A 21,608-nucleotide genomic window follows, 5' to 3' on the forward strand; every position below is an offset into this window, starting at 1 on the left:
CAGCCTCCCAAGCACTTGGTGCTCACTGCCACACCCAGCTAGGATCTACTTGACTTTTGTAGTCATTCCATTGAATTTCTTGACCTGGACAGGCCTGGGCCACTAAGTGCAGTACTATAGGTAGTGCTCCTTAAGAATAATGTCATATGTATAAATTGCTGGATCCAAAACTGGAGGTTTTCAGAGGACAGAATTGTTGTTGAGAACAATGGTGTGTTCTGCTGTTCTGCCCCTTCTCTGCCACCCTCAGTCCTCTGTCACCTGGCAGTTCCTATTCTCTAAGTGGATAAGAGTTTTTCAAGATTTGCCTCTGAATGGAACCAGTTCAGAATTTAGGACTATTTTCTGTGTCTTCACTTGGTGTAGACCTTAGATTTTATGTATGGGTGACTTCACACTGCCACCTTGTTTTAGGGGCTTGTGCTTGGCCCACTGACACAGAATTCGGATAACCAGAAACAGGCCCAGCAGACTTGTTCTGTGGGCAGATATTTTAGAATGGCCTAGTCATCAAGAACTGTATGTCAGTTTTCTGACAGAAAGAAAGTAGTATACTTTTAAAACTGCTTACTGCAAGAGAAAAGTACATGGTAATATTTGTTATAGTCATCATACTTAGCATTTGATTGTGATAGTAAAACTGCCTAACTCCTAACCATTGATTTTCAGGCTTTAGTGTATGAACACCCTGGACAAGAATTGGAGATTGAACTGTTTGATGAAGATCCAGACAAGGATGATTTCTTAGGAAGGTGAAAAAAAGAGCTTGGGAACATCCTTCTAATCACTCTCCTTGATGCAAACTTTAAGATTCATTCATTTACACATACACATTTTAAATGCCTTTTACATAGGTCATCTATTTTACCACATATCTTAATTTTTTTTTTTACTTCTAAAAACACTCTGTTGTCCATCACAGAGACTTACACTGAGGTTCATTCCACCTGTCAGTTAGACTATGCAAGCTGGAGAGCCAGTGAATGCAGAGCTCCCTCACCCCCAGCCCCACTTTGTGCAGGGAAGTCTGAAACTACTTCCTTCCAGGTTGTCAATGTGGACTTAATGTTAAGCTTTTCAGTTTGCTAGGGTACAGTCACTTTCATGATGCCCACATATTGGGATGGTAAATAATGTTTACTCCAGTTGAAGAACTAATATACCTGGGGAAATGGGCTTTTAAAATATATTCCTGACTGACAGATGGCTCAGTGGTTAAGAATGCTTGCTTCCCTTCCTCTGTACCTAACACCTTTGTCAGATGGCTCACAGCTGCCTAAAACTCTAGCTCCTCTGGCTCTGTGGGTACCTGCATTCACCTGGGTTTTGTTTTTTTGTTTGTTTGTTTGTTTGTTTGTTTTTTGTTTTTCATGCACACACATATTAAGATAGCAAAAATAAATATTAAAAAATATGTTTCCAGGACTGAGAAGATAGCTCAGTTGGAATGATTCTCATGATTCATACCAGTAGCAAAATCACAGTTATGAAAATTGTTACAATCATCATACTGTAATCTCCATTACTGTGAACTCTTTACCCATCTCTGCCCCAGTGCCACCAGTGCATCACAGTGTGTCCACAATAAAGGCAGTCTGTTATTCTATGCTTTTTACATCTTGTGAGAGATGGCTCAGTGGCTAAGAATACTTCTTCCCAAGTTCGGTGCGTAGCACCCATGTCAGATGGCTCATGGCTGTCTGTTATATTAGTTCTTCAGCTGTAATAAACAAATCAGTATTTACTGTTCCAATACATGGGTACATCTCAGGCCTCCACATATGTGGTAAAATAAATGTCATACAGCAATAAAAGTACTTTTATGGTTGGGGGTCACCACAACGTGAAGAACTATATTAAAGGGTCGCAGCATTAGGAAGGCTGAGAACCACTGGCTTAGTTTTTAGAATGCTTTCATTGAAAGCATAAGAGACCATTGATGGATGGGTGGATAGATAGATAGATAGATAGATAGATAGATAGATAGATAGATAGAAAGAAAGAAAGAAAGAAAGAAAGAAAGAAAGAAAGAAAGAAAGAAAGAAAGAAAGAAAGAAAGAAAGAAAGGAAGAAACCACATGGTGGCTCACAACCATCCAGGTAATGGGATCCAATGCCTTCTTCTGGTGTATATGAAAACAGCTGCAGTGTACTTGTAAATAAAATAAATCTTTAAAAAAAAAAGGGTGGGGGGTTGAGCATAGTGACACAGGCTTGTAATCTCTGGGGATGGATTGCACTGGGGAAGCAAAGACAAGTATATCCTTGGGGCTAATTAGGGGCAACTAAAGTACTTGGTAAGTTTCATTCTAGGTCAGTGAGATACCGTGTTTCAAGAAAACAAAAACTGTACATAAAGAAAAACATTGGCCTCCACAGATTTGTATTTGCATCTGTACACAAAACGAATAAATATGCATGCACACATTTAATACATGTTTATCTAATTAAGGTTATTTAAATGAGTTTCTTGTGGAGAGGGATGGTGAAGGATTGGGTTACATTACCAAGGATTATGCCTCATCAAGTATGGCCTTGTGTTTTATGCTCTGACTTGAGAGTCTCTAAGACCTATGGATTGTACTGTGTTTTCAGAATCTGTGATTGCATACAAGCTTAGGAGCAGGAACGTGGTCCAATCAAATATGTATATAAGATGAGAGGCTGGTAAAGCAGCTAGGAGCATCTTGTCATTGACTAGGGCTAAGACTGGACTGATTCACCCTGAAACCCAGATTGTAAGGGAGAAGGGAGATATGTTCAAAAGTACAAGTATACTAATCCCTTCATCATCATTGCTGGCTCCAGAGTGGTAGTGCCATGATTGAATTAGAGTAGGATTGTTTGGTGGTAATAGAACCTACTCTAGACTGCTAAGGGACTTGATATGATGTGGACTTACACTTCATTATACAAGTAACTGTCCACAGTGATGACTGAGCACAAAAGGATAACATGTAAAAACTCATCAGCTAGCCAAGCATGGTGGTGTACACCTTTAATCCCAGTACTTGGGAAGCAGAGGCAGGCAGGTCTCTTGAGTTAAAAGCCAGCCTCGTCTATATTATGAGACCCTGTCTAAGAAACAGAAAATCACCTGTGGCTGGGGAAATCAGTGCATGAAGAACTTGCCATGTAAGCATAGGATCAAAGTTCAGACCCAGAACCCACATAAATGCCAGAAAAACAACACAGCTGCCTGTAATTCTAGCAATTGGAAGGCAGAGGCTGATATGGCCAGAACAGTTCTACTATTTAAACTAGTCATATCAGGCTCTGGGTTCTACTGGAAGACTGTCATAATGAGTAAGATGAAGAGTGTTTGAGGAAGACTCCTGAGGTTTGTCTCAGGCGTCCACGTACGAGAATGCTGTCAGTTCCCATTGCTGGTCGTAGGCTTTCACGTGCATGTCCACATGAGCAGTCTGTTCCTGATGTTTATCTCAGGCCTCCATGTGCACGCACACATGAGCAGTCAGTTCTAGCCTATGTGTTCTAGTGTTAGTTCTAGTATATGTGTTCAGTATTTTGAAAATTAATCCTGTTATTTCTTACTCTTGATTTTATTGGGCATAAGTTGTAAGAAGCATTGAGGAAAGTTTCCTGGTAAATTGTATAGCTTTCTTTTTCTTTTTTCTTTTTTTGCATTTCTAGAGTACTTTTTCACAGACAATGCTCAGCAGTTCAGAAGTGCATTTCTGTGTTTTAAAATTTTGTGTTGTTTTATTCTTACAGTCTTATGATTGATCTTATTGAAGTTGAGAAGGAGCGCCTTTTAGATGAAGTAAGTTTTCTCTGACTTTGGTCCACTTTATGAGCACTGTAACACCTCCTGTGTGCCAGACTCACTGTGACCCTACTGCTTTTGCCTGCCTACCCAGTGTGAGAAGTTTGACTACTACTCTAGGAACAATATTTGCTTTACAAATGTTTGAAATGTAAGGGTATCATTCAGTAATAGTCTGCTTGTATAGATGTGCAAAGCCCTGGGCAGAAAGTGTGGGTGAGCACAAAATGGAAACTTGACTTTTCCTGTGGACAGAGTATGGTGCCTTGGAGGAATTAGGGCAACGATGTGTAAACAGATTACAGATGGAATTTTTTGTTGTAGTTGGAGTGAATAGCAGAGACACACAGAGCTGTCAGAATGGAAAAGGTATCTGTAAATGCACTAATAGTTTGTAACAAAAAGATATTATTTCAAGTAGGAAGAGTGATCCATAATGCCATAAAAATAAGAAAGTACATAAAGGAAAACTGCACAATAGCTTCCAAAAGATAAAAGATGGGTAAGACTTGGGCCAGTACAGCCTCCTTAGCTAAGCCAATGTTGAGACCCCTCTACGTTCACAGCAGCACCCTTCCTCAAGGAGTGCTTCTGTCCATTTCTCAGTGTTTCTTGTACATCTGATAGCTGCCAGTCAGTGAGCACAGAGGTGAACAGGAGAGACAGAATCCTGCCCATGGCACTCATTTTTAGCATTGAGCGTTTGGTTGTCTTCATTTAACTACCTTTAAGCTGAAGCAACTATGCACTGTTTTATCAATTGATGTACTGCAATGAAAAACCAAGTACCTGAAATTGATTCTGCTATTCAGTGTTTGGGATTAGTGTTATAGTCTGTTGACCTCTAAATTCTCTGTGAGTCCATATACACGGACATAAACCTTGTTAGTGCTGGACAGTACTGGAGCACTTGAACCTGTATGTAATGATAGTTCTCCTCACATCTTAAGGGCTTTGTTGGGCATAGGGGTCTTTGAGCATGGTGTCTGGCCAACCGGGGTGGGCCCTTGGAGCATGAGACATAAAATGGCAAGTGCACTACTTCAGGGCCAGTTAAGAACTGTTGGTGCCACAAGGTCAGTGAGCAACTTGCAGTGTTTTTAGACTTGGTTTAATCAGAATTTTTTATTCAGGAACATTTTTTGCTGAACTTAAACACTTTGTCTACAGTGGTTCACTCTGGACGAGGTTCCCAAAGGAAAGCTGCATTTGAAGTTAGAGTGGCTCACACTGATGCCTGATGCTGCAAACCTTGACAAGGTACTGTGCAGTGTCTTCTCTTCATGACCACCTACTCCTGATGATTAGGACCATTCTCTTTGATTATGTTGGTATTTATTTTAAACAAAATTGTATTAGTCATTTTGATTATTGTGCCATAAGTGGTAAACAGGAATAAACAGGAATAAAAGTGTAGAAAAAAATTATAGGTCATTATTCCTCCTCTGAGACTTTTAAATTTTGTGCTTGTGGTAGCACAGGGATTTGAAGAACTATGTCATCTTAGTGCTCCATTTTAATTGGTTTGTGTGAATAATCATCTTGTCACTCGACAGACGTCGGCTCAGTTCTTGTTCTGCTGCATGGATTGGATTGTGTGTTACTTTATCAAGTGAAGATAGTGTAGACACATGCTCACAGAGACTTGTCTCTCACCTCGTAGGTGCTGGCAGACATCAGAGCTGACAAGGACCAAGCCAGTGATGGCCTTTCATCTGCACTGCTGATCTTGTATTTGGATTCTGCAAGGAACCTTCCGGTAGGTAACACAGAGCTAACTCCTGTGAGTGTATTTCTTACTTGGAAACTACTACCTTGTCCAGCTACGATATATTACCTAATCTTATGTGGCAGCAACAGAGAGGGGGGCATAAGGTAGTATTTGCTTTGCACATCTGTATTTGTATCTAATTATTACAGCCTAGTTATCTCAAGGTAAAACTCCTCCTCTTAAAATGAGGAATAAATGAAGCAGCTCTGATCACAAACCCTAAGTGTGTCTTAGAAGTAGCACAGTGGAAAGTGAGCTGCTGAGCTGTGACTCCTCAGGGTTAAAGCGGAACATTATTAATGCCACCAGGTAGGTGCTGACCTTCAGGTACCCGGGATACTTCCAACTGAACAAAGACACAAACAGAGTCAAATAATAATGTTTATTTGTTTATATCAGATTGTTTTGGTTTTAGGAGGGAAAAACTATAAAATAAAAAGTAATTTGAACATGTTAGGGATAGTGAAATTTTCACTTTCCTGCTATAAACCCCACTAGCTAAAGTCATGTTATCCTCATAAATGTTACATTATTGGGTAACTTTTTAGGTGCCAATGTGCTTGCATATGAGGGCATTCCCTATGTCATTGTGTCAACAGCTTTTTGTTGAAAGATAGAACACTGTCATCAGTTACAGGTGGTGTACCCACCAAGATTACCCATTGCATAATTCTGCCTTCATAGTAAATGCTCAGTCATTTAAGTGCATTTGTGAGCAGACTCCAAACAAAAGCAAACAAGCACTTTCCTTATCTTGTCTAACAACCTTTCTGGGACTTTTATCCTAATAGCTTATGAAATTATATCATGTAACACCTTTTAGTTTTTGAAAATTTTATGTTTACTTGAGCTTTTTAAACAAAAAAATGAAATTAATATTTTTGTGCATTAGTACTTTGTATTTCAGCTTAACAACTGAAATATGATTGAGCATTTTATAATAGGAATATATAGTTATCATTTTGCTAATACCATACCCTTTCTTTTAATGATGTTTCCTTGTCTTAACTTTTAGCTATTTAAATTCGTACATTTTTTTTTTCTTAATCTTTCAACCAGTCTTTCCATTAAAGCCTGTGACTGTTCCTATTTTTATTTCAGTTTGGGAATATCTACTTTATTATTATCTAATCTTTCTGTAGAATTCCTCACAGAGTAGAACTTTCTGCTTTTGACCACAACTATGTTTGATATATAATGTTGCAATGTTTTATAGTGCCTGAGGGAAGTTTATTTGTCAGACTGTCAAGATGGCTCAGTGGGTAAAGGGCAACTGTTTCCAAAGCTGGCCACCTGTGTTCAATTCCCAAAACACACTGGTCTGTGAGGAAAGAGTCACGACTCACTCTGGTGGGTTGACCTCTCACCTCCACCCGAGTGCCATAGCAAGCCCCCTACCCCAACTAAACACATATAAAAATATTTTAAAAGAAATGAATGTATTACACAGTTTAGGATATAGAAGATAGTGATGGTTACAGTTGAAAAAAGAGACTGTGCTTTTCCGTAAAGCCATGTGTTTTGTCACTTCGATTTGAAATGCAAATACTGTCACATGAGCTCAAGAGAAGGATGTGCTACAGTTCTGTTCCAAGGGTACTTTGCTCACAGTGTGCTGTGGCTCATCAGAGGCAAAGGATCCACAAAGCCATACCTGCTATTTGTTGGTTTTAATGGGGAGGCTTTGTTGGCCAGTCCCTGTCTGTCCTGGGATCCATTGACTCTCTCTGCACCGTTTATTTGTGCTTCTGGTGTGTGCCCACTGACCACAATCCACCATTCTTTGCTTTCTCTTCCTGTCTCCATTTTCCTAAGAGTATCTACGAGGGAAACTTTGGGTGTGGCTACTTAAAAGAGAGGCGAGCGTCGGGACTAGTGTTTTGTGAGAATACTACCTCAGTCTATAGAACACTATTTGTGAGTCCTCCAGCTCCTTCTTCTGTGTTCATTGAAGACTGCCCGTGTGGCCTGGAGCTTCTTTCTGTGCAGTCTGCTCACTGGAATGTTTGCATGCTGTTTTCACTTTCTTGCATGACTTCAGTTACCATGTCTTCATTTGATGCTGGTTTTGTCAAATGTGACTCTGCTGTGATGTTGGGAGTACATCTGACATGAGATGAACTAACATGAACTAACTCTACTGCTGCTGGTCCATAACATGGTATAATTAGTCCTCTGAGGGAAAAATAAAGCCATAAGGTTAAATTTATTTTGTGGTTCATCTCAGGAAGAAATATAAATTTTGCTCTACCTTTCACAAATGTCCTTTTCATCCTCAAGAAGGATAGCAGCATTAGAACTTAGGCTTCTCCTAGTCCACACCACCTTGTCCTCTCTGTCACCAGTTATGGTCACATGAAGCCACGAGTCTGCACATCATGTGAGAGCCTGCTTTCGCCACAGGCCCAGCCAGAGCCTCTAGAGAAGAAAGCTATAGGGGCTCCATAATTTATTTCTTTCTAGGAACTTAAAAATGTTCCCCGAGTTTGATGGCATTACATCTGATCCTATAGCCTGGCTGCTGCTTCCACACCTGTGCTGTTCAGGGCTCTCTGGTGGCTGCTGAGTTCATTTTCTCTGGGGTCATAGAAAACTACACCAGACCCTTTAGTATACTTAGTAGTGTATGGAATCACCCTTTAAATTTGTACTGTAATTAGTGAAGTGAGATTTGTTAAGACCTCTTAAGAAAGGGAGTATGGGTATTTAGCACTGTTTTGTGGTTGAGGAAAAACATTACCCGAAGAATAGGCAAGTCACACTACCTATAAGCAGCACCTCGATGTCTCTAACTCTGTGCTCCTAATCTGCTTAAGGCCGTTAAAAGGCAAAAGAAAGCTGGTGTAGTGTAGAGGGGTGCCCTCCTGTAATTCATACACTCTGGAGGTTAAGGCAGGAACATTTCCTCTTTCAGCATTGTGGCCCTGTCTCAAAAACAAAACCAAAAAAAAGGAAGGCCATTAGAATGATAATTCCAGTAGAAGCCATCACTTCTTAGAAAATGGTCTATGCTTCTGTTTTCTTAGGAAAAATGACATAAAAAACTCCTGTAAGAGACAAGGCCAATCTGAATAATTCTGTCAGTACGTCCAGTGTGTCTCCAGTGACTTTTCTAGGTCTCTCTCTCTATTTTTTTTTTTTTTTTGGTTTTTTGAGACAGGGTTTCCTCTGTGTAGCCCTGGCTGTCCTGGAACTCACTTTGTAGACCAGGCTGGCCTCGAACTCAGAAATCCGCCTGCCTCTGCCTCCTGAGTGCTGGGATTAAAGGCATGCACCACCACACCTGGCTCTCTCTCTTTTCTTAATCTATAACTTACTTACTTACTTTCTTTCTTTCTTTCTTTCTTTCTTTCTTTCTTTCTTTCTTTCTTTCTTTCTTTCTTTCTTTCTTTCTTTCTTTCTTTCTTTCTTTCTTTCTTCCTTCCTTCCTTCCTTCCTTCCTTCCTTCCTTCCTCCCTCCCTCCCTCCCTCCCTCCCTCCCTCCCTCCCTCCCTCCCTCCCTCCCTCCCTCCCTCCCTCCCTCCCTCCCTCCCTTCCTTCCTTCCTTTCTTTTTTTTTGATACAAAGAGCATATTTTTCAGTTGGATTCTTGAGTTGTTTTGTAGTTCCGACATCAGATGTCAGACTCTCAGAATTCATTCTTTTCAAAGTCATGTTGAGCTTTATGATGAAGATATGCTCACCACTTAAAATGTTCTGTGGAGTAAACGTGGATACACCTTTTATTCACTGGTTTCCAGTGTAAAGGCAACACAAAGCACATAAGTGACTAAGATTAGAGATATGGGACCTTATCACTGTAGAATGCACACTGCTCATGGTCTCTTAACCCTGTAACTGAAGATTCTCTGAGATGAATGGTATTTCCATGCTGCCTACCTCACATGTAAGAACTTAACTGTGCCATAGCTACCACTGAGCAGATCCTTAAGGACAAATATACTTTTTATATGTAATTTTAAGTTTTGTTTGTTTGAGATAGGGGCTCATATCTCCCAGTCTGTCCTGAAATACTTTATATAGCTGAGAATAACCACTGAACCACTGATAATCCTTCATCTATTTGCAAGTCCTGGGTTCATAGGTATAGACCATAGTTCCAATTTTTTGAGGTGCTAGGATCTGAATGCAGGGCTTCGTCCATGCTAGGCAAGCAGTCTCAAGTGACTTCTATCCCTAGTGCATGGTTCTTGATTGGGGCGGGGGTGGAGGGAGGACATGTGCTGCTGTCTGCAGAGAGACCCAGGAGTACGTGGTACATAGTGCCTGACCTCTGACCCTGACACCTGGACATCTGCCAGTATTTCAGTAACTATTTCAGTAACCAGTCTTCCCCCCTATCCCCGCCCCTTGTGCCATACAGTTTTCTGTGACCTCACACAGCTGTCGCATTCCTAATTCACACCACCACTGTTGTCTTTGTTTCTCAATAATTGATGCATGTTAGAATAGCAAGTACATTTGGTTCAGCTGTTTCTATCCAGTGTGAACTTCAGGAAAGGCCCTTGTTATATCTGTAGAGCATCAGTCAGGTTCCCTCTGAACCAAAATGCTTTTTGGAACTTGTTAGGGAATACCTGGCCTGACTTCATGCAGACATAGAGGCCGGATGTCCTGAGTCTTCAGAGACCCCTGTAACCCTGCTTGAATAGTCTAGATTTAGACCCACTAGTATGATAGGAGCCCAGATAGGTGCTTTATCTCTCACTTCCCATATACCATAGAAAACTGGGAAGCAATTTCACCATCTTCTTTCATACAACTTGTTTAATAAAACACTAAGAAAAAATAAAACTTAAGAATCAAATTTAATGTCATTTTAAATGTTACAACTAAAATGGCAAAAACCTTTAACCTCAAATGTGAATTCTGAAAGCTTCTAAAACAAATGGTCAGTTTGAGAATGAACAAAGAACTAGCTGAAAAACTTCAGTCAGGAGGACATACACCCAATCACAGTAGAATGTATATAAATAAGTCCAGGAGAAACTTTGGATGACTTTGTTGGCCAGTGCTTCAACATCTTGGGAGTTCACAAAAGAGATAGATGGGCTCCATCTCTGGATGATGCTACAGCAAAAACACAGGTCTCAGATGGCATAGCAATGGCGTCAGCCACCATAGGTGGGACCAGCTCCACCAGTGTAGAAAGCCTGGTTGCTACTGTGCTTCGTATTAAAGCCCTAATTGTGGAAGACATTAAGGTCTCGGGCACAGGATAGCAAGCAGAGCCTTTCCTCAAGTCACACTCTTGATTTCTCTAACACTAAAGGTCATAGGTGAAGAGGTGAAGGGTTACCAAGTATGAGGACGTGTGTTCTGGTATTTTAGAGTATCAGTCACTTACGGTAAAATCTTGAACATAAATCTGGCAGTTTGTATGATTTTGGATCTAGTTTAAATATTTGTTCTCATGAATTTTTGTGTCATTAACCTTACATAAACTCCTCATTGCATGTTTATTAACCCTTGGTGTATTCATTTTCTTCTGACCTGAAAGAGTAACCCATTAGACTTTAACCCCGGTGTCTTGAAGAAGTCTGCAGTTCAGAGAGCTTTGAAGGTAAACGAGTCTTCCCTTGAGGCTCTGTGCTAATCAAGACATATTGAAAGAGATGGTGCTTTGGCTTTCCTAACTGTGTGGGCAGGCGACTTCCCACCCTAGTTAATAATTGATTGTCCAAAAGAAGAGATCCTGCTTTTGTTATCCCAGAATTTGTACAAAGAAGAAATTACATCCACCACAGTTAAATTTTAAAATTTCAGTATATGAAAATTTAGATTTCATTCTATCATAAAGCCATTGAAATAGTGTTTTGTTTGAATTTGAACTTGTGAGTGGCAACCTAAAAGTTCTATTTAAAATCTTAACCACATTTTCACATTGTGATTTAAAGCTGCACCTTGCAAACTGTTGAGGATGCATGCTTAAGGAATTGCCTCTTCCAATATGTTGAGTAGGGCCTCACTGAATCAACCTCATGGCTTTGGTGCTGTGGGCTTGGGCGATAGATCTTTCCAGAAGGTTCAATTTTTATCAAATGAGGTATATTGAAAACTAAGCTCCACTTCATCTCCAAGACAATAACTGTGTTCTCTGGCTAAATTGTTAATGTTTGTTTGTTTGTTTTTCTTTTCTTTTTTTTTTTTTTTTTTGAGACAGGGTTTCTCTGTGTAGCCCTGGCTGTCCTGGAACTCACTCTGTAGACCAGGCTGGCCTCAAACTCAGAAATCCACCTGCCTCTGCCTCCCAAGTGCTGGGATTAAAGGCATGTGCCATTACAGTGAGAGCCAGGGGCATTTTAAGTATAATTGTCCTAATATTCCAAAGAAATAGGAATATTTTAATCAGTTTCATCTGGGAAAGTAAGTTAAAATTTTAAAATGAAGGAGACTGTCAGTGAGTTGTCTAATACCATATTTGTAAACCTTACCATGACCTGAACTAAGGAGATAGTGGTGTAGTTTTCGTAGGGCCTCGTACTCTGAGAGTGCTGGTCTATGAATGGCTGAAACTATGCTCCCAGCCTAGTGGGGACCTATGGCAGCTTAGGAAGGGACCACATGTAGCAACTCTTTGCTCACTATTTGTTTGCACAGAGGTCAGGGAGGGAGGCTTTGAAGTCATGCTGCTCAGCATGGTGATTCGAAGATAATATGCAATACATCCTACTTACAGAGTGAGGTAATATCTTCTCCACTGGATTAGTAAGAAAATTAAATATTACATATAAAATATGTAATAGGTAGATAAATAGATGTGCTGTAATTATCTGGTTTAACACATTGGCTCATTTAAGCCTAAAAAGTTGTAAAAATGGTATTGTGCCTCTTTTGTAGATGTGGAACCTAAGGCTCAGATTAAAATGTAGTCTCAGTAATCAAAACTTAAGAAGATGAGATTTAATCTCAACAGAACAAGACCATGTTTTGGGAGATCATTTCTATATTTTATGTTAATAAGTTCAACATGTGACCTAAAAGACTCTATTTTCTTATCATATTTTGTCCTTTGACATATGCTACTGTAACTTAATGTTCTGTCATGGTAGAAAACTCAATGATTTAAAGACTATATAATCTACGATGTCATCTTTGTTAAGGTACACACCCTTATGCTATAAACCATTAAAAAGATTATAAAAGTGCAAGCTAAACTTTTATTTATTTTCTATATACTGCAAGTTTAGATTAGAATAGATTTTAGTGTAGCATTCACACAAAAGTATGCATAATAAATTGATTAAGGCAGTGACAACTGCAAATTGTTCAGAGGCTGGTTTTTAATGTTATCAATTATAAACTTCATTTATTTTTAAAAATATTAGAAGGAGGTTCACCGTAAAATTGTAGATTCATTAAAACTGAATGGCCCCATTTTCACAAATACAGTCTTAATGTTTGTTTGAAATAAATTCATGTATCAAAGACCCAAGAGAGATGGCTTAAATCAGTGTGATTTTATACTCTAGAACTATGCAAGTTCTCCTTAGTAGCTTGAACCTCATACTTAGTATAGGCAAGGCCTGCATGCCCTCCTTGTAAGTCAGAGTTTCTCAGCTAGCCAGGAGGAGAAGTGAGGGGGCATCCCTACTCCCAGAGGACTTGTGTTCAGCTCAGGGTTAGGAATTCTCATATTAAAGAAAGAGGAAATGAATTTGGGGAAAATCAGTTGGCTTTGATATTTTTAACAGTATTTATTTCATTTTGCAGAATTCATTCACATCAAAAAGATGAACCAGAAAAATAGATTGTCACAGTAGGTTTGGGTTAGTCATATCTTTTGAATAAGCAAATGATTTTGACATCTATTTCTGTCATTGCTGCAGTGTTGAGGATTGGCTCTAAAATTATTTAACTAAAATACTATTTTGTGACCCTCTAATATACATTAACATTTAACTGCATCTTTTTGTGGGGCTAAGTTACAAATAAACCTCATGCCACATCTGTTGTGTTTTACTATATTTTCTTCTATCAGCTCTCTGCTAAAGTATGCTTCTTGTCATTTTTTGTTTACAAATTTTTAAATCATCTTTATATTTGCTTAATTCCATGTAATCCTAAACTGACATTTATTCTTCTGATGATGCTTACTCATCGGCCAGTAAGCACTATCCAATGTCTGATAACTGTGTACTTGAACAGGATGGTGGTAGGTTCAAGGTATAAAGGTGTGAACCTGAAACTGTAATGCAGTTGGTGAAGTATTCTGAGTTAACATTCTTTTACATTTGTCTTCTTTTTATTATTTATTTATGTTCACTGCACTTATATTTTTGTTATCTTAATAAGTCAGTTTTTAGAACTATAGTTAATATTAAAGTTTTAAATTTTAAAAGATTGCATTGCTTACTTTTAAAGTTTGACATTTCAAACTTGTGTGCAACCCAACATAGGAACTTGTACCTGTAGTCACAGCCACTTCGGAGGCTTATGTGGGAGAATCACTCATGCCATAGAGTTCCACACTAGCCAAGCAGTATTGTCAGGCTCTCTACCACTTAAAATAATAATAATAATAATAATAAGGCATGTGAAATGGAAGTTTTCTCAGTTTGCTTCATGATGGACATAATAATGGTGGCTTAGGGTTTGCATAGCAGTCGTTTTCTACTTCCATTGTTCTTTGATGTTCTCCGTGTCTGAAGTATCAGAGGTAAATAGAAGTGACTATTCATAAAGATGAACTGTAATCTTGTTTCTAGCGGGACCCATTTCAAAGTATGTTTATTTATTTTACCTGGTTTTGTGTTTTGTTTTGTTTGTTCTATTTTTTGGATAGTCAGGGAAGAAAATAAACAGCAACCCAAATCCTCTTGTCCAGATGTCAGTCGGTCACAAGGCTCAAGAGAGTAAGGTAAGAGCTTGATGGCTTCCTGAGCTGCTCTCCATAGAGCCCCACCTGTCACTGTCCCCGCAGATGCTGCCCAGGTGTGTGATGTGTAGGCTTTGCCTCCACATGCACATCATTTCATAAACGCAAGCTGCTTATGACATAGAACATACCATATAGATAGACTTTTGTTTGATTTCATGGGAAAGATATGGAATCACTCCCAAGCTTTTAAGTACTTATACTTCAAATTCAGCAAACACAGGTTCAAAAATTCAAAGAAGGTATTGTATGTTCTTCTTTTCTGATGGGGGGGGGTGTTTAGAAATTACAGTTGTAGAACACTGTTAAATTTTACTTGACAATCCTTTACAAAGCAGGGTTGTGTGGAGTACAGTGACGGGCACCATAAGAGAACTGAAGACCATAGAGCAGCAGAGGTCTTGGTCTCTCATCAACTAAGTGTGGACTCCTTGTCAGCTCCGTTCATGCACCTCACAAAGCTCGTGCTTCGCCTTTTGAACACTTCTGTGCTTACTTAGATAATAGTACACTGCTCAGTAAATATATGTCTTTTGATTTAATCACCTGGGGTTTATATACACATTAAATGAGCTAAGTGTTGAGTCAGTAGTCCTTCTCTATAGAAAATACTGGAAAATTGATATTGAACTGTTTCTTACAGATTCGATACAAAACTAGTGAGCCTGTATGGGAGGAAAACTTCACTTTCTTCATTCATAACCCCAGGCGCCAGGACCTTGAGGTTGAGGTATTTGTTTTTTGCATTTTGTGCTTATATTTTTGAAATATGATTGTTACAAATTATGTACATTTACAGTTTCTGAGTACATAGTTCACTGGGACCCATTAACTACAGTCAAGATAGAGAAAGTCTCTTATTCTCTCTGTGACTCACAGCTCTCCCAAACCCATTGCCTTAATTAGGGTGTTTTGTTTTGTTTTGTTTTTGCTATGATGAAACACCATGTCTAAAAAACAAGTTGTGGGAGGAAGAGTGTATTGCTGGAATTACACTTTCATTATTGAAGGAAGTCAAGACAGGGCAGAATCCTGGAGGCAGGAGCTGATGCAGAGGCCATGGAGGATGCTGCTTACTGGTTTGCTTCTCGTGGCCTGCTCAGCCTGCTCTCTTATAGAAGCCAGATCCACCAGCCCAGGGATGGAACTACCTCCCCATCAATCACTAATTAAGAAAAGCCAGATCTTATGGAAACATTTCTTCAATTAAGGTTCCCTCCTTTTGGATGACTCTAGTTTGTATGTCAAGTTGACACAAGATTAGCCAGGGTGCCCATCTTATGTTTAGATCTAACAAGTTAATCTTCATTTGTAGTATTAGGAAATGACCATGATTGTTTATTTCTTTTTTTATTTATTAGATATTTTCTTTATTTACATTTCAATGTTATCCCCTTTCCTGGTTTCCCCTCCAAAAACCCCCTATCCCATGCCCCCTCCCCCTTCTCACCAACCCATCTACTCCCACTTCCCTGTCCTGGCATTCCCCTACACTGGGGCATTGAGCATTCACAGGACCAAGGGCCTTTCCTCCCACTGATGTCCAAGAAGGCCATCCTCTGTTACATATGTGGCTGGAGCCATGAGTTCCTCCATGTGTACTATTTGGTTGATGGTTTAGTCCCAGGGAGCTCAGGGGGTACTGGTTGGTTCATATTGTTATTTCTCCTATGGGGACCTACAAACCCCTTCAGATCCCTGGGTCCTTTCTCTAGCTCCTCCATTGGAGACCCTGTGTTCAATCCAATGGTTGGCTGAGAGCATCCACCTCTGTATTTGTCAGGTACTGGCAGAACCACTCAGGAGATAGCTATATCAGGCACCTGTTAGCAAGCACTTGTTGGGATCCACAATAGTGTCTGGGTTTGGTGACTTTATATGGGATGGATCCCCAGGTGAGGCAGTCTCTGGATGGCCTTTCCCTCAGTCTCTGCTCCACACTTTGTCTCTATATCTCCTCCCATGGAGATATCTATAGTGAACTATTCATACTTGGTCTTTATTCTTCTTTCTTTTCCTAATTCTTTTTTTTGTTTTGTTTTGGTTTGGTTTGGTTTGGTTTTGGTTTTTCGAGACAGGGTTTCTCTGTGTAGCCCTGCTGTTCTGGAACTCACTCTGTAGACCAGGCTGGCCTTGAACCCAGAAATCCACCTGCCTCTGCCTCCCAAGTGCTGGGATTAAAGGCTTGCGCCACCACTGCCCAGCCTCTTTCTTCTTCTTGAGTTTCATTTGGTCTGTGAATTGTATCTTGAGTATTCTGAGCTTCTGGGCTAATATCCATTTATCACTGAGTACATACCAAGTATGTTCTTTTGTGATTGGGTTACCTCACTCAGGATGATATTTTCTAGATCCATCCATTTGCCCAAGAATTTCATGAACTCATTTTTTTAATAGCTGATTAGTATTCTAATGAGTGAATGTACCACATTTTCTGTATCCATTCCTCTGTTAAGGGACATCTGAGTTCCTTCCAGTTTCTGGATATTATAAATAAGGCTGCTATGAACATAGTGGAGCATGTGTCTGTCCTTTTTACATGTTGGAGCATCATCTGGGTATATTCCCAGGAGTGGTATAGCCAGGTTCTCAGGTAGTACTATGTCCAATTTTCTGAGGAAATACTAAACTGATTGCTAGAGTTGTACCAGCTTGGAGTCCCATCAGCAGTGGAGGAGTGTTCCTTTTGACATCCTCGCCAGCATCTGCTGTCACCTGAGTTTTTGATCTTAGCCATACTAACTGGTGAGGTGGAATCTCAGGGTTGTTTTGATTTGCATTTCCCTGATGACTAAGGATGTTGAACATTTCTTTAGGTGCTTTTCGGCCATTTGATATTCTTCAGTTGAGAATTCTTTGTTTAGCTCTGTACCCCATTTTTAATAGGGTTATTTGGTTTCCTGGAGTCTAACTTCTTGAGTTCTTTGTATATATTGGATATTAGCCCTCTATCCAATGTACAGCTATAAACAACTTGAGCAAAACGGCTGGATATAAAATTAACTCAAACAAATCAGTGCCCTTCCTATACTCAAAGGATAAACAGGCTGAGAAAGAAATTAGGGAAACAACATTCTTCACAATAGTCACAAACATTTAAAGTTCCTTGGTGTTACTCTAACCAAACAAGTGAAAGACCTATATGACAAAAACTTCAAGTCTCCAAAGAAAGAAATCGAAGACGACCTCAGAAGATCGAAAAATCTCCCATGCCTGTGGATTGGCAGAATTAATATAGTAAAAATGGCCATCTTGCCAAAAGCAATCTACAGATTCAATGCAATCCCCATCAAAATTCCAACTCAATTCTTCACAGAGTTAGGAAGAGCAATTCTCAAATTCATCTGGAGTAACAAAAAAACCAGGATACTAAAATCTATTCTCAACGATAAAAGAACCTCTGGTGGAATCAGCATTCCAGACCTCAAGCTGTACTACAGAGCAACAATGATTAAACTGCGTGGTATTGGTATAGTGACAGGCAGGTAGATCAGTGGAATAGAATTGAAGACACAGAAATGAACCCACACACCCATGGTCACTTGATCTTTGACAAAGGAGCTAAAGTGGATCAAGGACCTCCACATAAAGCCAGATACACTAGCTGGGCAGTGGTGGCACAATGCTAGCACTTGAGAGGCAGAAGCAGACAGATTTCTGAGTTCAAGGCCAGCCTGGTCTACAGAGTGAGTTCCAGGATAGCCAGGGCTAAACAGAGAAACCCTGTCTCGAAAACCCAAAAAACAAAACAACAACAAAAACAAGCAAATAGATACACGGAAAGTAATAGAAACGAAAGTGCGGAAGAACCTCGAGCACATGGGCACAGGAGAAAATTTCCTGAACAGAACACCAGTAGCTTATGCTCTAAGACCAAGAATTGACAAATTGGGCCTCATAAAATTACAAAGCTTCTGTAAGGCAAAGGACACTGTCAGTAGGATAAAATGGCAACCAACAGATTGGGGAAAGATCTTTACCAACCCTACATCCGATTGGTTTTTGTTTTTGTTTTTGTTTTTTTTCTGAGACAGGGTTTTTCTGTATAGCCATGGCTGTCCTGGAACTCACTTTATAGACCAGGCTGGCCTCAAACTCAGAAATCCGCCTGCCTCTGCCTCCCAAGTGCTGGAATTAAAGATGTGCGCCACCACCACCTGGCGAAAAACTTATTCATTGCTATATATTGAGGTTAGTGACTATGGAAATTCAGGACCAGTAGGCAGTTTGCTTCTGGAGTGATTTCTGCTCAGAGTTCTGTACTACCACTATGCCAGCAACATTGTCTCTGTTGCTATTATTGATTGAGTACATCATAAAACCAACTTGTGTAAGCACTGAAACTTAGTTTTTACATTGTGTTGACGAATGCTAAGTCTGCATTTCATATGAATTTTAGTATCAATTGTAGCTTTATGCAGAGAACCTATAATTTTGATAAGGACTCCTAACATTATAGAACCTGTGGGTATACCCGACATCTCTACAGCAGGAAACATTCCAGTGGGGTGGGAGTTGGATAATATGTAATTGATACATAGGAACATTACATGGTTAGTTGGTTGGTTGGTTGGTTGGTTGGTTTTACTTAGCAGTCTTTCATTTTTCTCAGTAGTATTTTATAGCTTTCTATGTTCAATGTAGGTCTTACACATTTGCCTGACTTATCCCTAAATATTTTGGTACTTTTTCATGATGTTGTGAATGATTTTACTTTATTTTCTTACTTGGAGTGAAGACAGGACCTTGTTCATTCCAGGCAAGAGCTCTACCAATATTTCCCAGCTATTAAATGGCTCCTAATCTTGTATTTTTTTTAAACTAATATTTGTATGTATGTATGTGTGTATGTACACACACACACACACACACCTTAATTAATAAATAGGAAAAAAAGGAAAATATTCTTGCTTCTTAATCATGAAGGTTGCTGATTATAATTTTGCTTTTTATTAATTTTTTCCTGTTTTGATGTCAAGATAATGGTAGCCTTTTGAATGGGTTAGGGAGCACTTGTCCCAGAGTTTTCTGGAAGAGTCTGTACAGAACTGTCTGGGCTTTGCCTTATCACTTGGATTTTTCATTTTGAGGAAGTGGTTACATACAAACTCAATTCTTGCTATATCTAGATCAGCTCTTTCTTCTTTATCAACTGTGGTATTTATTCCTTTTAAGGTATATGTTCATTTTGCCCAGAGTTTGTTCTTTCTTTGATCAAACTATTTTGAACAACCATGTGATGGGTATAGTTCTTATAACACAGCAGTGCTGAAGATTAGTATTCATGAGAAAGAAATACCACGTATTTAAAGGAGATGCTGTAAAATTTCCAAGCAAGTATGTAGACTTTGAACAGGGAAAGCTTTAAGACACTTAAAAATGTATTTTCTCCATGAGTAAGTGTCTTTAGTAGAAACTTGCACATTACTGTCACTGTGTACCGTATGATCTCAGAGTGTAAAGGTTATTTCCTTCTGACCTTTAGGTTTGTATAGACTATTACTTTTTAATATTTTTAAAGATTTATTTTATGTGTATGAGTGTTTTGCTTGCATATATACCTGTGAATGGCTGGTGCCCCTGGGGATCAGAAGAGGTCCCTGGGTTCCTAGGAACTGGAGTTATGGATGGTTGTGAACCACCATGTCTGTTCTAGGAATCAAATGGGGGATCTCTGCAAGAACAAGTGCTCTTAACTGCTGAGCCATCTCTCCTGCCTCTAGACTGTCAATTCTTACCTGAAATTTCTCACAGTAAATTTATAAACAAGATGCCCTTTGTTGTGCTCATCGTGATTTTGTGATGAGGAAAGGGCAGGTACCTCTGACAGAAATACTGCTGAATTTTCCTAAGGGGTTACCTAATAATCGCTGGGCGTGGTGGTGCACGCCTTTAGTCCCAGAACTCAGGAGGCAGAGACAGGTGGATTTCTGAGTTTGAGGCCAGCCTGGTCTACAAAGTGAGTTCCAGGACAGCCAGGGCTACACAGAGTCTCGAGGGAAACAACAACAACAAAAAAAGAGGTTACCTAACAGTTTTGGACACACTACTTAAATAATATATATGAAACATATTGTGTTTTCTTTTGTGCTGGTGTGTCTTTGATGTTGACCTGTGGACCATTCTTCATTTAATAGTTCCCTTTTGTTTTCCTTGGTGTTCAAAGTGTTTTCTGCACTGCATTTTTCAGGTTAAAGATGAGCAGCATCAGTGTTCTCTGGGGAGCCTGAGGATCCCACTCAGTCAACTGCTTACAAGTGACAACATGACTATAAACCAGCGGTTCCAGCTTAGCAACTCGGGTCCAAACAGCACCTTAAAAATGAAGATTGCCCTCCGGGTACTTCGTAGTTCTTAGCAGGGCTCAGTAGTGTGAGGGATGAACACAGTTATGCCTCAGTCCCAGCCTTGCAGAGGTGGTTCTACAGGCATGCATCAGGTGATGTGGTAACAGGTTGACAAGTGAAGGGGAGTAGAAACTGTACCAGAGTTGTGGGAGGACAGTTTAGACTCCATTCTGAACAAACGCTTTATTTCTATATTCATTGACTGCCCAGGATGGCCCACAAAATATGTCTGAGCCAATAGACTTTGCTCCTCAAAGTTGGATCATCAAAGGTTGTTCAGAAGGCAGTTTGATAAGCACTTGCAAGAGGTAGAAGTGACAAGAATGAAAATGTCATTTGTTCAGAGTAGAAATACCTGAATATTTAGTCACAGGAAATGCTTAAACATACAGGAAATGCCATTAATTAAAAGTATTCACCAGCAGTCTCAATTAACCCGGACCCCTGAGATCTCTCAGACACTGAGCCACCAACCAGGCAACATACATGAGCTGGTCTGAGGCCCCTGACACACAGCAGAGGACTACCTGGTCTGGCCTCAGTGAGAGAAGGTGCACCTAAGCCTCCAAGAAACTTGAGGCCCCAGGGAGTGGGGAGGGCTGGTGGGGTAGGGTGAGGGTGAGGACAGGGAGTGGGGGGGCGGGAGGAATGGGTGAGGAACTATTGGAGGGTGGACCAGGATGGGGGTGGGGGCGGGGGTAACGACTGGACTGTAAAAAAAAAAAAAAACTAACTTTAAAAAGTTGAAGGAATAAGAGGAAGAGGAGGAGGAGAAGGTTAACACCAAAAAAAAAAAAACAAAAAAAAACAGTATTCACATTGAGC

The 21,608-nt window shown here is 39.8% G+C and overlaps 1 protein-coding gene across 14 annotated transcripts in view; it reads left to right on the forward strand.

Annotated features, from left to right (window-relative positions):
• The window catches only part of Esyt2 (extended synaptotagmin-like protein 2), a 111,653-nt gene that overhangs the window by 63,486 nt on the left and 26,559 nt on the right, over positions 1–21,608 (forward strand). For 7 of the 14 annotated variants that reach the window (XR_003950062.1, XR_003950063.1, XR_001780466.2 and 4 more), the window contains 8 exons: positions 670–752; positions 3,736–3,784; positions 4,958–5,047; positions 5,451–5,546; positions 7,374–7,475; positions 14,344–14,418; positions 15,080–15,166; positions 20,627–20,776. Coding sequence is in view for 9 of the 14 variants with exons in the window: in XM_030246808.1 (XP_030102668.1) it covers positions 670–752; positions 3,736–3,784; positions 4,958–5,047; positions 5,451–5,546; positions 7,374–7,475; positions 14,344–14,418; positions 15,080–15,166; positions 20,627–20,776 (732 nt within the window). In the remaining 5 variants the exon portion in view is untranslated. Of the gene's footprint in view, positions 1–669; positions 753–3,735; positions 3,785–4,957; positions 5,048–5,450; positions 5,547–7,373; positions 7,476–11,058; positions 11,122–13,271; positions 14,203–14,343; positions 14,419–15,079; positions 15,167–20,626; positions 20,876–21,608 lie in introns of those variants that run through there. The other 7 variants (XR_003950064.1, XM_030246810.1, NM_028731.5 and 4 more) reach the window with 4 other exon arrangements.

This window comes from Mus musculus, chromosome 12, assembly GCF_000001635.26.
Source record: "Mus musculus strain C57BL/6J chromosome 12, GRCm38.p6 C57BL/6J".
Classification (NCBI taxonomy): Eukaryota; Metazoa; Chordata; class Mammalia; order Rodentia; family Muridae; genus Mus; species Mus musculus.